Source organism: Mastomys coucha, unplaced genomic scaffold (assembly GCF_008632895.1).
Source record: "Mastomys coucha isolate ucsf_1 unplaced genomic scaffold, UCSF_Mcou_1 pScaffold21, whole genome shotgun sequence".
NCBI classification, from domain to species: Eukaryota; Metazoa; Chordata; class Mammalia; order Rodentia; family Muridae; genus Mastomys; species Mastomys coucha.
Window position 1 is genome coordinate 74,324,615 of NW_022196904.1, and position 19,144 is coordinate 74,343,758.

The 19,144-nt window shown below is 45.2% G+C and overlaps 1 protein-coding gene across 3 annotated transcripts in view; it reads right to left on the bottom strand.

The window, feature by feature from the left end:
• The window catches only part of Arnt2 (aryl hydrocarbon receptor nuclear translocator 2), a 163,779-nt gene that overhangs the window by 104,580 nt on the left and 40,055 nt on the right, over positions 1-19,144 (bottom strand). For all 3 annotated transcript variants that reach the window (XM_031387232.1, XM_031387230.1, XM_031387231.1), the window contains exons 2-3: positions 11,189-11,303; positions 4,372-4,419 (exon numbers count right to left, since the gene is read on the bottom strand). In XM_031387232.1, the coding sequence (XP_031243092.1) occupies positions 4,372-4,419; positions 11,189-11,303 (163 nt within the window). The remainder of the gene's footprint in view (positions 1-4,371; positions 4,420-11,188; positions 11,304-19,144) is intronic.

Consider the following 19,144-nt stretch of genomic DNA (forward strand, 5'->3'; position numbering starts at 1 on the left):
ACATGCCGAACAGCTCCTTCACCACAAACTTCTGTTAGCCAAACTCTTGCAGAAACCTCTTGACTCTTCTCCCTTCTCCATGCCCATGTCCATAGCAGCTATTACCACCTGAACCACGTGGCTAAGCCTCCTCTTGCATTTCTATATTGTAGACAGACTGGAAGGTCTCTAAATGCAAGTGTGATCCATTAAAGTCCTTCAGTAGTGACCCCAAACCTACAGAGGCACGCCTAAAGCTTTCAGATAGTGTCTGTGGTAACCAACAATGCCATATTGCTATGGACCAAGTTTTCTATAAACATTGGGAGGGGTCTTTGTGAGGTTCTCTGATGGATCCATAGATAAATTCAATGCGTGGACTAAGGAAAAGTAAGAAAACGATTACAGCAATATCTAAATGCTGGAAATCACACTCACTGACCAGTGCAGGAAATGATACAAGAATCTTACATTTTCTATGAAAGAAGCCTGAGCTACTAGCAGTGTGTTAAAAGAGTTGAGAACTGCCAGTTGCCCGGCAACAAGATCTGAGAATCAAATGGTATGCATTGATGTGTAAGATTTCATTTTGAAGCCCTCAAGGATACAGAAGTAAGGGAATGCTATCTTGTGAAAATAGAAAGGCACCTCCTTAAGACCCTATTTACTAGGCTAAGTCCATCTTCTCCCCTCAGGGGAGGGACAGTGGGCTCCATCTGTTAGGCCTGTGAAGGTGGTATCTATGAGCACTCATAATTGCTGGGAGCCAGGCAGCATCAGTAAGGAAATCTGCCTCTACATATGTGGGAAGAGGGTCAGGACTCTGCAGCAAGGACAGCTGGGTTACGGGAGGAAATGACAACTCTGCTGGACCAAGAAGAGCTAGAGCTTTCCCCCCAGGGGGGACAACTGGAGGAATTAAGAGCAAAGAAGGAGGTGTAGCTAGCTGTGTGAGTTTACTTAGAGTCGTGGGGAGTGGGGAGAAGGTGTCAACCATTTTGATTTACATTTATGAAATGGTGGCACTTCAAAAACTTTCTTCATGACCTCCAGGAGGTGCTGGCACAATCATGGTGCCGTTCTTCTGTGGCCTAAAGGCTAAGATTATACAGGATGGTATGAAAGTATGTGATGAGGAGGACTCCCTAAATAGAAGTCTCAATGGATACATGCAGCAACTCCAGAACCTAAGACACTGAAGGCAGGACTGAGTGAGAGGAGCCATGCAGTCATGTGCTAAGCCTGAGCTCCTCTCACTGCCTCACTTGACACACGGAGAAGGTGTTTGATGTAGATCTGGTTCTCCAAGTATAAGGTACATGGAGAGGCTGATGTGTAATTGACTTTTGATGATAGCTTGGGACTGTCAGCTGTCCACACACTGAAACAATACTTGAAATGCCACTTCCCACTGGTGGCAACCAATGTCACCTGTAACACAGGAACATCCTGGGACATTAAAGTGGGAAGCCACCTTGGGCTGCCCGGTGTTGTGAGGCGCTTGGGCCTCACTCTGAGTGCAGGCTTGTAGATTGGGTGTGCCGTCAGGATGCTGACCCTTTGAGGATGCCACCAGGTCCTGGTGTCCACTAGGGAGGTTTGTGTTTGTTCTGGTGGGTGATCAGAGTCTTGTAGAGACAGAGAGCTCATCCCTGTGTGCTGCGAGTTGTAGTGGAAGTCAAGAGGGAACAGAAGTGAAGCTGAGTGCCCCAAGCAAAGGCTGCTTGCTTCCTGAGGCCATGCTGGGAAAGGAAACCAAGCTTTGTATCTCCATTCCTGAACCTATTGAGCAAAGAGAGCTCCTCTTTTGAGGCTCCTGTCACCCATTGCTACCACCCTGAGGGCTCTTTGTTACTGTCCCCTTTAGGCAACCACATCAACACCCAGCTCCCTAACAGTGTCCACGTGAGATCAGGCAGCACAATACAGCTTCCTGTCTACCTCCTGCACCACTTGAGTTCTGCTTCAATGGGGCCATCATGTAAGAAGCATGAGTCAGCTGCTATGACTTGGACCATATTTCCCAAATCCAAGGTCCAGGCATGAAGTATGTTGTTAAGCAGAACATATGGGTCCAGGATCATCCTTGAGAAAAGCTGGGAATGATCACCAGACTCAGATCAGGGGACAGAGATCATGGTAGTGCATCTGCTCAGATTACGAATCAACTAATAAGGATGGGACTGGCTTGCATCACTGTCTCTACATTCTCCAAGGCCTTGCCAGAAGGAACTGTTATGGATTGACTGCAGGCATGGGAGCAGGAAATGGGAGAGGCCTTGGAGTGTACCTTACCAAGGCTGGCAGGAGACCCTGGATGGTTAAGTGGAAGGTAGGGCGTGTACTTGGTTGTCTCCCCAACTCTGAGCAACTGAGATGTGCCCACAGGTTCCTCAGCCATGGATTATTTCAAATGCTCTATTATAATGAAGTCAGTGCCTCTGGGGTCCCATGAACTCAGCTCTGTAAGTAACAGCACATGTTGGAAGCACATTCCATCTCTCTCTCTTATTTTTAAGGCACAGAGGAAAGGATGTGGTTGATAGAGGAAAAGGTTTGAACTTGACTGTGTAACGTGTGACTCACTAGCAGGCTCAGAGTATTACACAGTGTTGGGGTCACTGCCGCCTCACAGTCCGGCCCAAAGCAATGAACTCCATGTATCTTGACTATTGTTTTATCACTGACATTGACCTGCAATGTCAAGCAAATGTCACTCCATATTTCTCTTCCTGTTTATGCTCTGAGACCACGCATTACCATTTCCTGAGGTTAAAATGCTATGATATGAAATCTCAAGGGGAACTTTGACATACAGGACTCAATGTCATTCTTCCTTCTACAGAGAGGCTGTGTGGCAAGGAAAAAGCTCTGGCAGATTGAGAGAGGGGAACAGGAAGGAGGACGGGAAGGAGGGAGGGAAGGAGAGGAGAGAAAAGGAGAGAAGAGAGAAAGAGAGAGAGAGAGAGAGAGAGAGAGAGAGAGAGAGAGAGAGAGAGAGAGAGAGAGAGAGGCTCATTTCCAGGAACAGAGTACTCCTTGCTAGTAAAATACACCTTTAGAGACCTGGACATCCAAGAAGATGGTTCATATCTGCATAGGAAGAGATAATTGTTGTTGATAATCAATACTTGTTGAAGCTCATATCTTGTTTTGATAGGAAATTCCAAGATCATTAATGTGTTAAAATGTGTTCTTACTGTATCTCTCATGCTTTATTTGAGGATGAAGCTGGGAAATGGATGAGCCTGGTCTCGGGGGTGGGGGGTGTGCAGTTTATGAGATGAGGAAATATTTACTATGGATTTGCAGGCTGGAAATCCTTGGACAGGAACAAATCATTCATTTCTCCTCCATTTGTAGAGAACACTGCTTAATTTACAGCTATCATTTTGGTTATGGTTATGAAGAACCAAAAGGACCTTCATGCAGAAAAGTAGACAGCCAGCCTAGTGTGCTGTAGGGACATCACACTGCTCAAAATTACTTCAAACATCCAAGACTGTCAGTACAAATGGAGTATGTATACAGTAGCTAGCAGCTATCACCAGAGGCAAGTGTCTAAGATCAACAATAACCAAGAAAGGGTTCTCAGGGATGGGGGCATTAAGGCAAGCCTGCTGTAAGGAGATGGTGCAGATGACAAGTATGGTAAGAATGGAGGAACGATATCTTCCTTCAGCACACGTCCATGTGTTCCAAAATGCCCCAAACAGAACAAACTGGAAGCATGGCTCTACCTTATACCACCAGCACTGTTGACCCGAGAGCCTTCCTTAAAGGTTGGCTGCACCCAGGCCAGTGCCACAGAGCTAGCCAAAGATCCTGATACAGGTTAGTTTGATTGTCAGGATCTTGAAACCAACCCAGACAGGCTCCATATTTCCTGTATTTCTCCTTATTTTCCATAGGTTAAAACAAAACAAAACAAAACAAAACAGGATTCATGTTGATAATTCTCTCTATACTTGAACCCTAGTTTTTTTGTTTTTAAGGGGAGTCCATTAAAGTTAGTAGTCACTGTTTAACATAAAGGCAAACAAGATTAAGAACTAATTGTTTATACCCTCCCCCATTTGCCATGGAGGTGTTTTTTTTTTTTTTTTTTTGACAGAATCTTGCTCTATAGCAGTTTGTCTTAAATTTGCCATTTTTCTGCCTCATACTCCCAATGGCTGAGATTTCAAGCATGTACCACAGGCTAGGCTTGGGACACATCAGAATTACTAATAGCTGCCTGCCACTAAGCCAACTATGCACATTCAACAAGGCATACACCAGAGGGTCAAAGGTCAGACAATGGCTTACTCAGTGATAAAAGGCACTAGGTACCTGTTCATGACAGTCAGGTGACTGCTGGCTACTAGCTTAAGAAAGGTGAAATAAACTCACCTTGAGAATTTACTGGGACCTTCACCATCTTCATCATCGAAGTCCATTCTGAAAAGTCAAAGCCACAGGTCAGCAATGCTTATAATGCTCAGAAGATTCTATGACTTACAATGAGCTGTGAAAGCAGGGGAGTTTTCACCCCATCACATTGCTGTGCAATGCTTCCAACCTTTGGCCGTGCTAAACAGTGTCCCTAGAGTCTCAAGAGAAAAAAGTCACAAATGAAAGGTCTCTGGTCAGAAATGGGAATACTCAATAGAATGCCCCTATAACGCTTCTCAGGTCACCAATGGATGACTCAGGTCACGTTGTATGAAGGTGTCAATATTTCTTGTCTTCCATCATCTCTGGAGTATGTGGGCCCATCCATCCACATCATGTATTCTATATCAACACTTAATTTCTAAATTTTATGGTATATTGCTCAAGGGATTTGGAAGATAGTAAGTTCAAAGGGCAATGATGTAGTATCAGGGGACAGTGGAGCACAGGAATACCGCTTTTGACTTGGTGAGTCTCCATGAACCTCAGGGCAAAGGTCATTCAAGAACATCAATCTGTTTACACCTAGGGTTAAAACAAGCTGTTGAGGAGGAAATGGACATTTGATACCAAAATCACTCAAGCTGGTTGTCTGTTGAAGCTCACAGAATTATTCTTCAGATTCTTCTCTGCTGGGCCTCCCCCTGTTAACATCAATGTTTTGGTGAACTCTTACTTAACTAACACCCCCAAATGATCATCCTTAAAAACCCAAGTGCTTCTAATGTCAGCACACACAGGCTAGAAGATGTTAGGGCAGAGGGAAACTTAACCAGGGTCAAGTGTACTCAGAGTTTCTGCTGAAGAAAATGAGACACCAACAGTAAGCGTGGCTCTTGAGTGCGGCATCCATTCGCAGACCCTAAATTTCCCTGCGTGTTTTTAGTAGGCCTGAAGGATTTGATGAGATATAGTCTCATGATCCAAGCAGGAGGAAGGCTGGTTGCCTGACAGCTAGGTCTGGGGAATTCCATGTTTTAGCAGCTTATTATGAGAATGGAGAATACACAGTGCTATTCTGCTCAAACAATAAACAAGCAAAGAATGGATCGTGTGCCAGAAGACCACAGCTACAGAGGCCAGACCTTCTGGTCCCTCATAGGGAGGGTGAACTTCATTTCCTATCCAGTCTCTAAGGGATTGGATAATAGGTGATCCAGGAAATGCACAGGACACCCAGGCCACCAGGAGGCAGTCATGTTACACATAAAGAGCATCCTTAAACATACACCACAAGGTAGGTCCCAGTGGGCATGGTGGTGACCTCCAGGCTTTGCAGTAATTTGAGGGATCTAGGAATTAGGATCAGATATGGCAAAAGGAAGGAAGTGTGGGTAGCTTTTGCATGTCTTTGTTCTGGATTGTATACAGTGCAGCCTGATTTGACATGCCCAGAATTCCCTGATGGGATCCCTCATGCACTTGGATCCTTGGCCTTCAAAAACCAACTGTCCTCACACTAAAAAATGGCAGTTGCAATGAAAGAAATTCCTCTGTACAAAGAGAAAAGGAGATGGGCAGGACGAAGGGAAAAGACAGAAGACCGCATGCATGTTACCAGGGAGATGAACATATACCACATGTACCACTCTCCAAAGCATGGCTTCGGAAGTCCAGCACTGGGCCAGAGCTGTCTACAGGACAAATGGAGCTGAATGTGGGAATTCTAAATAAAGAAAAGTCGTTAATATCCTGTATAATTACTAAGCTATCATCTCACCTTCCTGGAAATTACATGTGGGAAATAACCACCAAAAATGTTTAACTGAGGCCAGTTGCATTTTGCAGAGCCACACTGCCACCTAGTGCTTACAAAGGGAGAGGTCACCTCTGCCTTCATAAAAACCCCACGTTTTCAAAATTCCAAATAATTTGTGCATGGATTCATCAAAACCATAAATGAGTGTAATGCTCAGTTATCTTTAAAATTCCATTCAGTTCAATTTGATATCAAAGTTTCTATAACAGAGAGAGAGAGAGAGAGAGAGAGAGAGAGAGAGAGAGAGAGAGAAAGCTCTTGTACTCTTGTACTCTTGTGCTTTCCCGTGGAGGTAGAGGACATCTGAGAAGTTAGGTTCTCTCCTACCTGTGGATATAGTTATGTAACTTAGGACATCAGGCATGGCGGCAAGTACCTGTACCACTAAGCCATCTCAAAGACCTTTGATAGGATTAGGATAATCAAAGTCCTACAAAACATAATTGACTAGTTGGCCCTCACTCCAGGCCTAAAGATCAATGAGATGTTTGGAGTGACCAAGTATTCTTGGACTCCAGGACTTTAGTGCTGAAACAGTCTCAAATAAATCAGGATGGTTGGTCACCCTTATTTTGACAGGGTTTTCTTTACCTAATAATACCCTGTGGAATAGATATAGGGAGAACTGAGTGGTGTAAGAAAGGGGTCCAGCTCTGCCAGGCAAGCTTTGGATCAGGCCAGCAGCAGGTAAAAGAAAAGGATGGTCTAGATCCTGAATTTACTGGAGTCCATTGGAAACCTGGAGTCAAGACTTGTATATGAAAAATTAAAGACCAAGAAACTATGACTCCTACCTGAAAACATGTGCAATCATACACATGTAACACGGAGAGAAACAATACTTTCTCACCCACAAGTATGTATGCAAGCACATACATGCAGCATAGAGAGAAACACCTGCCACTTGTGTGTGCATGGACTCACACTTAGATAGCAACCCTGTTAATAATTTGGAAAGGCAAATAAAGTGGGTCCAGCCTAGGAGATAAATCAGAAGCTCCACTTGGGTATTTAGATCCACTCACACAGTTTCACTAACCCCTCAGCAATAACACACACACACACACACATCGCTGACCCTGACTAAAAAAAAGTTCGAAACACTTGCTCTGCCACCATGTCCAACTTTAAATATGACTACAATAAGCTGAGCTTATTTCTTCTGCTATGAGGAGTATAGTAAATCATCCTTTGTTTTATGTATTTTATGTTTCTCTCTTATTATGAAACATCTGGATAATAAAATAAATCAAAATGTGATTTTAAGCCCTATTGTATTCACTCTAAAAATCAAAATCAAAAACAAAACAAACCTCAGCACAGTGAATGAGTGAGTCTCCAGACAGTGAGCTGAAAACGTAGTTGACCCTGTCAGGGAGCCTGAACAAGAAGCTCGGATAGGCATTTCCCAGCATAACTTAAGTGAGAAAGAAGTGAGGAGAGACTCCCTAGCAGTACTGTTTAAGAATAACAGTGCAGCGTCAAATATGAGTTTGCACAAAGCATTCACTTTTCAAGCAAAGAGGAAGATGATTCCAGTACAGTTATCCAACAGTGGCTGGCCACAGGACCCCAGAGCAAAGCAGAGGCAGCATGTCTGAAAATATCCCCACTTCAGAAACACTCACTCACAGAGAATATCCCCGCCCTTCCTCTCTTTCTGTTCCTCACCTCTTTCTTTCTTTCTCTTTTATTTTTTAAGCAGGGTCACACTATGTAGCCCAGGCTGGCCTTGAACTCCGGAGTCTCCTGACTTTATCTACTATGTGCTGGGATTTTCCCTCAGTGGCTGTGTTTTAGAAGCTTAGGATACAAGGCAGTAGCAGGAACTGACATTCCTGACCATCACTGTCTTCAGCCTCCACCCTCCATCCTGATGGCTAGCTTCAGCTTCTCCATTAACTCATCACTGTCACTTTCTCAGTGAGGTTAAAAGCACTGCTTTTGCCTGTTTGCCCAGTTGGGAGCCTCCCTCCCTTGCTGAGCTTAGGGAGGTCACAAGAAGAATGTATGTCAGGTGATTTGCTTCAGCTCATTTCTCCCACACATGTGGAGCTACTTTGCAAAGAATCTAAAACTTCTGAACCTTCACCCTGTGTCCCAGTTGCCAGGAGGAGAGCAGCACCCTGCTGAGAGGCTCACTGTTAAGTCCTGACCATGAAGTGGGAAGAAAGCCCAGCCAGGAAGGACTCACAGCACTAGGTCAGGCACGTGTCCAGGAGGATCCAAAGTCCTCGAGAGGTCAGTGCGGCCAGCTCTACGAGGTGTGAAGCACTAGAGAGGAATAGTGACTGTCGTGAGCGCTTGGAACACTTCACTCTCAGGTGAGAGAGGGAGACCTGGAAAGGAATAGGCCAGAGCACGCCAGTCCTGGGCTTTCTCCCTCATATCCCATCTTCTTCCATGCCCCTCTCTTTGAGTCTCTTCAAGCATGTCTCACAATCTTAACAGAAGAACAGGTGGAGACACCAAGCTGGTGACAATGATAACAAACAACAGTCAATGCCAGCCACAGCACAAGGCTCTGATGGAGCTATCAGCCTTTTGATGCCAATACGAGAATTTCATGAAAAGATATATAAAACGCCAGATGCAAGAAAGCCCCGAGACTTAATAAGTCTCGTAAAAGAGGTGGTTTCCTTCTTAGACCCTGGATGAATCTTTAAGTCATGGGGTCTGATTCCTACCATCTTACAGGAGGAAAGGGCAGGCAGCATACAGACTCCAAGAAAGATGACAAAGGCTTCCTGCTGAAGGTCCAATTCATTGATCTGCCTCCAGAGAGCCTCAGTCCCACCATGTGCCAGGCCACTGCCCACCTACCTTCATCTCTGTTTCCTTCTTGATAGGTTGCTTCCTCTTCTTCAGCTATATGTGAAACTAAACTCAAGCCTAAGTGCCAGCCTGCCCAGGGTCTACACTGGCTTCTAGTGTCATGGTAGACATGATATGATATATGTGTGTGTTTGTATATGTGTGTGTGTGTGTATGTGTGTATTGCTTTGAATGAGATGCCATGTTCCCCACAGTCTCATACATTTGAGACTCATACTTGGTCCCCTGTTGGTGGCCTTTTTTGAGTAGGCTTAGGAGGTATGGCCGTGTGTCACTGGGCAGCTTGGAGGTTTCAAGGGCCACATGCCATTCCCAGTCCCCTTTCTGCTTCTTGTTTGTGGTTTAAGATGTGAGCTCTCCTCTGCTTTCTTGGCACTGTCTGCCTGCTGCCATGCTTTCCCACTGTGGAGGTGATGGATCCTTATCCCTCAAACAGATCACTTGTTCTCTAAGTTGTCTTGGTCACGGTGTATCACAGCAATGAACAGGAACTAAAGCGACAGGACAGGACAGCTGTGGGGGAATTCTTCAGATATGGAACTCAGTCCTAGAGCAAATTATCATAAGCAGTGCAGAAAGCAGGATCTCCTGTACTCCAGGATTGGGTCAGGACCCTGCAGGCCAAGATGGAAAACTCCTGGGGTGTCTACCAGCCCAAACCATAAGGAAGCAGAGGCTCCCAGACGAACTCACCCCAGCACAGGGAGGCCTTGTGGGTCTTCAGCATGGGGTGGGGTAGAAAGAGCATTTTGCCTAGACTTGAACCAACCTAGAGTGTTCACTGCAAAGCCTGGTCTGGTGTCTTCTAGAGACAGACAAGGATGAAGAATGGGGTTTCTCTCTAAAAAATGTGAGTTAAGGGAGTAACATTTGAAATCATTTGGATTTTTTGAATTGAAAAAATAGATGTTTTAACACTATACACATTCTTTTAGCAATCCAAACTGCAGCATTTGTCCACAGTTAGCAACAACAATGGCTCAGCTAGCAGGTAGCTGTGCAGGCAGCCTGGAGGCAAGCTACAGCCTTTATTAGGCAGTTATTTGTGGCACCCACTGAGGAGACCCAGCCCCAGCAGATAGCACTGACTTCCTTGGAGAGTGCGCAGGACCAAGGGAGGCTGCTTCGCCACCAAACTCAGATTCTCAGCCCTCTGAATCCTCACAGTAACCACACACCTTCCAGGCTTCTTTCCAAAGACACCAGTAGGCACAGCAGTCCTTGCCACAGGAAGGCATTCAAATACTGTGCTGTTTCAACTGTCCCCACTCCATTCCAGACCCTGCCTTTGTGCCTTTTTAAGAATCAGAAGGTTTGGAAGAGACTCTTGGGATTAAAATGCTGGACCATTTCAACATGGGTCCAGCCTGCAGTCTTGGGGCTATCGAAGGTGTGCTCTGTTCTCACTGGATAGGTGCAATCATGAGCAGAGTGTGTGACCAGAAACTGAGCAACCTCATGAGATAGCTTGTTTATTAACTACACTGAAGATGAAAAAAGCATCAATGGGAAACAGGGCTGAGTAATATACTGAGCTGGAAAATACCAGTTATGTTTTCCTGAAGGACTTGGGTTGGTTTGATTTGGGGTTCTGAGTATAGATGCTGATATCATTCAGCACAAGAAGGTGTCAGTGTTGGTTTCATCTGCTCAAAACTGGTCTGTGACCTATCAGATCCAGTTGAGTCGACAATACTTATTCACTTTATTGTCTGAGCAACATTGAACACATCTGGCTGGACTTCAGGTGCTGAGCCCTGTTAAAAAGAATTCCTGCATATTCTTCCTAGGAAAGATGAGCATTGGAGGGAAGGTTGAAGGGCCCCAGTTAGATCATTTACAGTCCCTGGGGCTGGATCTGCCAAATGAGGCTGGAATGTTCAGGCAGTTAAGAGTGGACTCCTCTCTTCAGAGAGCTAGCACAAGTGAGGCCCAGCAGGATCCCATGGCAGGCATAGTAACTACAAGGGCAAGCAAACAGAAATTCCCAGCTGGGTGCCAGGACCCAGAGCACTTAGAAGCAAATCATGTGCATATTTAGGAATCTTGCAAAATCTAAACAGGGTGCAAACTGCTGAGCTTTTACGCTCCTGGAGGGGGAAAACAATACTTTTCTAACAGGTCAAGAGCATTGCTCAACTTTTACTAAGTCCAGTTCCTGGAAATGCTGAGTCTGCTTACCCGGATCGCCGCTTTCCTCCTCGGGCAGGCATGGCCCCTGCCATTCTCACCTGTCCGGTGGCCGCCATGGGGGCAACAGGCAAGGTCACAGATCCAGGTATGTCTGAAGCCATTTCTGGAAGTCAACCGAGACAAGAAATTTTGTTACTGACAAAAAACCAAAAAAAAAAAAAAAAAAAAAAAAAAAAAAAAAAAAACAACAACAACAACAAAAAACCAGTAACAGGAAGAAAATGATCACACTGGCCTGTGAAAGCCCCCCTGGGAGGCACCCAAGGACCTGGAGGGGTAGACACTTTGCTTACTACCAGTCACTTAACTGGGCCAGCCCTGGGCTGTCTGGGCTTTCGGGTCTTCCACCTCTGGGCAGTGGTTAGAAGCATGAGCGCAGCTTTGCAGCAGTTAAGGGAGGGACTCAGGTCTCCCTGTCACTTGGTGGGCTACCTAGGTAGAGGGAAAAGCCTGAGAGACAGCTACAACTGGCACCAACAATAGTGCCTGGGATGAGCTATTTCTCAAAAGTAACTGGCCCGTAGCAGCACCCACTGACCTTCCGCTTTGCTCCCATATCAGCCTAGTCCCCCACCCTCAGAAGCCCTCACTGCAAGACCCCTGAATTCTGGGACATTGAGAGTCTCCCATTAGGCTTCATAAGGTTGCCTGAGGCTGAGGCACCCAGGTATCCCTAGACAAGGTTTTCCAGGAACAAATACTAATGTAAAGAAAGAATGTCGAACAACAGATGGGAATAATTTTTTTCCTATTCTACACTGTTTCTAATAAACCAGACATTTCTGGAATCTCTTTTAACATCCTTGATTTCAAATCTATTCACCCTGTCAAAAAAGTTATCAGTTCACCCTGTCAGCACCCTGTCAAGATAAACCCAGTTGGTGAAGCTGGAGGTGCAGGAGGTAGACCAGCAATCCCGGAAAGCAGAGACCAAGATGGGCGAAGACAGACACAAGAGCTGCATCAGAAAACACAGGAAGCCGGTGACAAGGAAGAAGACCTGGAAGAGGAGGAGCCCTACTTTCGTGAGGATCGAGGGCTTGAGCCCACTGCTCTGTCTGCCCACGACGGGAAAAGTGGGTAGATGTTATCCACTTGCTGTCACCCTAACTCTGCAAGGGCAACAGATTCTGCTCTTGCCAGTCAGACCAGAAGCCTTTTGTGAGCTGTACCTGGCCCTTGCCTCTGTCTCTCAGCCTTTATGGACCTGGTGCTTAGCCCTTGAGCACAGTCCCCAGAGCACAACTCCTCTCTTTTTACCTCAGATACAAAGCATTTCACTAACCTGGACTAGAGGAGGAGAGGCCTTTCCTGCTACACCCTTAAGCTCAATAGCTGTTGCTACAGTTTTTAAAATGACTCAGATTTTCAAGCATGATTTAACATTTGCTCCTCCACAGGAAAAGGGAGCCTGGTTTGTAAGATTTCTTTATGTTTATAATGTCCTTTCTCCCTGTGAGCACAACTTAGCTAAGGAGTTACTCAGAGTGTGAGCAATGTTTACATGGTGCACCGCACAGGATCGTCTCTTATGTATGCTTCATAGTTGGTCTTTCTTTCCTGTGAGTTTCTCTGATGTATCCAAAGGAAGAGAGAGCTTTGGTGTTTGCATTACAAAGAGGAGGAGGAGGAGAGTGAGGAAGAAGGAGGGTGGGGAAGGGAAGGGGAAAGTGGAGGGGAAGAAGAAAAGAAACAGAAAAAAGAAGAGAAAAGAAGAAGAAAGAAAAAGAAAAAAGAGGAAAAAAAGAAAGAAAAGATAACCCTTGGAGCAGCTTTGCAGACACTGCTCATTGTTCTTTGGAACACCTTCTGCTGTGTTCACTCTTCTTGGTTCAGTCCTTTCTGGGGGCTTATGGGACACAGTGGTCTATAAAGATATGCTTCAGTGGGACAATTGGGATAAAGTGTGCATCGAGATCCTGTGAAGACAGAAGAAATGGCCACTGAGGCCACACTGCACCTTTTCTAAGGGTTATCACCATTTTTTTCCTAGAGAAACCAGGAAGTCATGTGACAGTTATCCCATAGGCTAAACAGCACATTTGAGCCATTCCACTCAAAACTCTTGAAATCTGCTAATACTGATAAAATCTAAAATCAGCCCCTCCGTTATGTTCAGAAGGCTTCAAGGACTGTCATGGTCTTGAGTGCACACACTGGGAAGTATATGGGAACATCTCTCCCTGGAGCCATTACTGGGTTTGTGACTCTGATGTAGCATTGCCAGTGATGCCCTGACAAGCTCTTTACAACCTGCTTTATATTAGATACATGTGTTTCTGAAACAGCAGCTGAAACTTGCAGCTTCTATTGAGTTCCAAAGCTGGAGGTCAGGGTTGTCTATAGCAAAGTGAACGGGTGGGTCAGAGCATTCTACAGCAAGTTCTCCAGAGTCATCATCCCTTACAAGTCCCCAGGATAAAGGGCTCCAGAGGAAACGTGTTAGGAAAAGCTGAGCATCGACCTTCTTTATTAAACTGCCAATGCCCATTATACACATACTGAGAAATTCTATGAGAAGAAGTTACTTTCACGTTGATTAGCCCAGTAGATATTAAGTGTCTAGGATTCTGGAGACTTAACATTTATCACCTGCTATGCTCCATGCACCATTAGTTTCAGCACTTTAAAGCCAACAACCTCAATGCCTGTGAATAAAGGAAACATTAGAGTAAATTGATCTTGACCATCATTTGCAAACCTCGGAAGGTCCTCTGCTTCTCCGAGTCAGGTTACTTCTAGCTCAGAGCAGGAGAGATGTAGCAACTGAAGGGCAATACCTGGCATAGCAAAATGATAACCACTGAAGTTTATTTTAGGAAAACAAAATTCCCAAGTGTGACCCAACTTTTAGAAAGTAAAAGTTGCCTCAAGGGGACAAGACAGAAAGGGGGATAATTTTGAAGATCCATTCCTGTCTTTAGACAGATAAGGGATACAAGACAATGACAATGAGATGGCTTTACACAAATGTTGTGTTGGCCAATGCATCCATCCTATGGAGCAATGGCCCTAGGATAGATCAATCCCCTCCCCGGAGCCCCACTCTGTTTGTCTCTCTAGCTCCTCTTTATGAGTACATTTTAGTAACAATAGCTGACAAGGGGCTAAGAGGAAGACCAAATGGTTTTGCAGTCAAACAGTTCTAAATAGCTGCTCAAATAGGTGCCAACTACCAGAATAACTGGGCCATTATTGGTCATGGTACCACAGATGAAGTACTCAAAATACCTATCTTATCAAGTCATTTTTAAAGATTAAGAAAAATGTGTGTAAAGAGCTTAATACAATGTCTGGGAAAATAAACATTCAAACAACAACTAAAGTCATGAATGCTGCTGAGATGGTAAACAGCTTGGTGCCTGGTTTTAATTGGGATAAGGCGCTGGTTTAAGACAGGTATTCTTTGTGACAGCAAAGGAAACCTGTTCCTGTGTCTACTTTCCACAATTTAGTTAAGGAATAGAAATTCTGTTTTGTCCAGTGTTATCCATGGTAGTAACCAAAGCATGGTTCTAGGTATTAAATTATCAATGGAAGGTATAATCGACGGAAGGTAGCATTCATGTTAAAGGTTAAATGTTTTCAGTGTTGACTTTTAGGACACATCTTTAATAGATTCTAACAAAATAGAAAGCAGGTCTCTCTCCTCTACCTTGCACACCCCGGAAGTCTGCTGGCATTATCATCAGAAAGATAACTGCCCGCCTCTCAAGCCTACCAGTTGTTTCCTTTAACTGATGTGTGAGCAGGCAAAGATTCCAGGATTCTTCTGGAAGATGGTGTGAGCCATGGCTTGGTACCAAATACAACTAAGATGCCCAAACATCAAGAGTCCGAATTTCACTCTAAAATAAGGGAAAAGGTACACACTGTTTGGGAAGAAATCGTCCCTAAGAGCCAGTAAGACAATGCAGCCACTGCTGTACTCTGCATCTGGGGTTCATGAAGATTAACTTTCTGAAAGACAATGCAGCAGCATGACTGGAGACATTAAAGTAATGGGGACCCACACGAAAGTCTTAGGACTGAGAAGGTGTGTCATGTGTGGCAGTGGTGGTGATGGCGTGGTGATGGTGGCGGTAGGGATGGTGGTGGTAGTGTTGGTAGTATGTAGTGGTGGTCATGGTGGTAGTGGTGATGGTGTGTGGTGGTGCTGGTGCTGGTGGTGGTGTGTGTGTGTATGTGTGTGTGAGTGTTACAGAACAAAGACAGTCAAGCAGAGGTACACATCAGTGTTGATCTGGCTACTTCTGTGGTTACACCTGTGGTGCAGGTGGGCTTTAATATCTTCTTAACATTCTTATTCATTGTTTACAAACACCCTAGTTTACCATAATAGTTGTAGGTGTGTGTGTGTTTGTGTGTGTAGTGTGTAAATGTGTTTGTACATGTGTGCATATGTATGTAGAAGCCAGAGTTTGACATGTCTGGGAGCCTTCTTCATTTGTTTGCAACCTTAATTTTTTAGATTTATTTATTTATTTAATGTATGTGAGAAGGTGTGTACACAGAGCTGTACACTATAGCTGTACAGATAGTTGTGAACCTTCATGTGGTAGTTGAGAATTGAATTTTAGGATCTCTGCTTGCTCTGGTCAACTCCACTCACTCAGTCCTTGCTTGCTCTGGCCCAAAGATGAATTTATTATTATATATAAGTACACTGTAGCTATTTTGTGACACACCAGAAGAGGATATCAGATCTCATTATGGGTGGTTGTAAGCCACCATGTGGTTGCTGGGATTTGAACTCAAGACATTCAGAAGAGCAGTTGGTGCTCTTACCTGCTGAGCCATCTCACCAGCCCTGCAACATTAATTTCTGAAACAGAATCTCACTGCACAAGGAACTCACAGACTCAAGTAAGCTGCCAGCAGTGAGACCCAGTGATCCTCCGGTCTCTGTCTTCCTAGTCTACTGGGGCTATCACTGGGGCATTGCATGGGCATTTCTGGGGATCTGAACTCAGGTCTCATGCTTGTACAGCAAGTACTTTACCAACTGGGTCACTCCCCAACCTCACCATGTGTATTTTAATATTAATGATATATTAGTTGAATGTCACAAACGCATATTTCAAAACTGTTTCATGAGGAACACACAATAAAGACTGTATATAGTCAGTGAACTTGAACAAAGCATGCATGAGACAGAAGCAGAGGAAGCTGGCCTTTTCCAACAGACATGTCCAGTGATGACCAATGACAGACTCGTGCTCAAGGTTTGTATTGGATATTGTCTTCCTGGAACCCTGCCACCTTCCTGTCGTGAACTTGACTTCCATCCACCCATGAAGTAGCAACAAAGGCATCCCTTGTTGCAGATGGGAGAACTCTGCAGGGAGAGGTGGGTGCCAGGTCACAGAGCTAGTGAATGGCAGAGCCTGGTTAGGTTTTAGCCATTCAGTACAAGGCTGTCATCCTCAGGGTGCCCAGGCAGAAGTGGGGTGCTCTGACAGCACCACCCTTGCTACTCCAAGAGATGAACTGACACTGAGCTTCTAAGCCATGGCCACAATAGAAGTTGTGTGGCATTCAGACAATGTTTGGGGTCACTCAATTGAGCTGAGGAGTTATGGAAAATTACAACTCTCCAAGATTCATAGGCCTCATCTATATAGTTAGACAAACATCTATATCACGGTGTCATTGTGAGGACAGAAAATTATGTATGATGTCTAGCTGAAGAAGTTCTCATCTTTCTTATTACTCTTATTATTTTCTCCAAAAAATTATCTTTCAACACAGCTCTGGGCATACACGTACACATGTGAGTGTGTGTGTGTGTGTGTGTGTGTGTGTGTGTGTGTGTATGCAAGACAGACGTGCACACATAGAGGGAGGTGTTTTATAACTTGAGCAAATTACTTCTCTGTGCCTTGGTTTTCTATTTGTAAAATGTAAATAGTGTACGTGTCCTAAAGTTATGAGGATCAGAGATACTGATGTATGTACACAGCACTCAGATGGCACCTGGCACAGAGTAAGTACATTTATTCGGCTAAACACACACATGGGTGTTAACAAACACAATCATCTTACCAGGAGATTCTTCCCTGCACTTCTATGATTCTTATCTTTCTGGCCCTATCTCACAGGTGTACAGGGAAGATTACATTCCAGGACCCTTGTTCTTTCCAAAGTGCCCACCTGGCACTGATGTCACCAAAGCATGAAGGCTGTCTGAGATGGGCTTCTTCCTGAGTCGAGCCAGTGTGTTCCCTTTATGGCTCTGCCTTTGTGTGAGCTGGGGAGACTTGGGGACAGTCAGCAGACCAGGTACTGTATCTCTCCAGTAGAATTGTGTGAAGTGGTGAACCTCCACTTCATGTGTCAACACCACTCTCCTCATCTCTCTTCATGGCTTCACACACATTTAAGCGCACATTCATACCACACTTATTTACTCCCTAAACCATTCAGATGCAATGTATACACAAAGAACTAGTTTCAGGATCAAGGAGGATGCTAATGGGAGATATACACTTTCCTACATACACACACACACACACACACACACACACACAACATATTACTCTTGATACCATGCACCTTACCTCGGGCCTGGCATGCTCACAGTTTCCCCCTCACTAACATGGTACCAGATCTCATTTTTGCACAGGCCAGAAACATAGCCCCTGACTTTGACCAGATTCACACAGTTCCACACTTCCTTCAGAGAGTTGATGCATGCTGGTAAGGGAACCCAGAAATTCTGAGTTCATCCTCCATTCTGCTCTCAACTCCCATTTGCTATAGGCATGTCACGCAGAGGCTGGTCAAGCTTCAGCAAGAAGCCAGGGATGAGCTCTCACATACAGATGAGGATTGGCCACATTCAGCAGGGATGGAGTCTATGCCACAGAAACTCAAGTGCATTCCATGATAACAACTCCACGGGTCAAATGCAAATCACCTTAAAATAGACGTAGGATTTTTCCATTGTGCATGTAAAAGTTTAAAGCAGGGGCAAAGCTCCTACATGTGGCTACCTCTTTGCTCCTCCCACTCACTTGAGCTTCTTCTCTACTCAGATTTGGCCTCTCCCAACAGAGACCTGGGGTCACACAGTGGCCACAGCTGGCTATGGCCAACAGTGACTCTCCTGTTCCTACCTTCCCTGTGGGAAAGGCTCCCTGCCTTACTCAGCCATCCATCCCGCCTGCCTCTTAGGAGCCATATCCCTAGCCACCCACTTTATGACCCTCCAGCATCAGCTGCTGCTCTTCACCAGGACCCCAGGGCATCCCAGGCACTTCTTCTGTGCATCTCCCCGCTCACTGACCTCCTCCTGCCAGTGTGCTACATCAATACCACCTCTGTAGACCTCCAAATCCTGCCAGCAAGCCTGCTGTCCCTGTGACAAGTCTCTCCACTTCTGCTGCTCGCCTGGCTGGTAACACCAAGACTCCTGCTCTTCCCTGGCCTTCTTACCTTTAACCACTCAGCCAGGTCAGATAAGGCCAGCCACTCCACCCTCATCCCCAACTTCTCTCTGTTCTTACCACTGTGTGGAGTCCCTGCTCTCACCCACTTGTTCCTGCATGGTCGGGCGGCTGTGCCCTCTCCTGCCCATCATTCTGGCTCCTGTCCCATTTCCCTGTCTATCCTGGTACCAAACTCTGTTCCCCTCCACCCCAGGACCATTGCACACACCATGTCCTTGGATGAGGATAGCTCCCATCGTTCTCTTCACCCAGTTAACTCCCTGGTCATTTAGATTCAGCTTCAGTACCAAGTCTCAAGAAGGCCTGTTTCCAAGCTGCCCCTCCCTCCATATAGATATGGTCCCATTCTACCTGTAATCTTCTTGAAAGAGAATGAAGGTCACAACAGTCCAGGTGAGAGACCAGGGCTAAGATAATAGAGCCTCAAAGAGGAAGGATGATGTCACTGTCTCAAAATAATGGTGTGTCAGCCCCAAGGCTCAAAAAGGGAAAA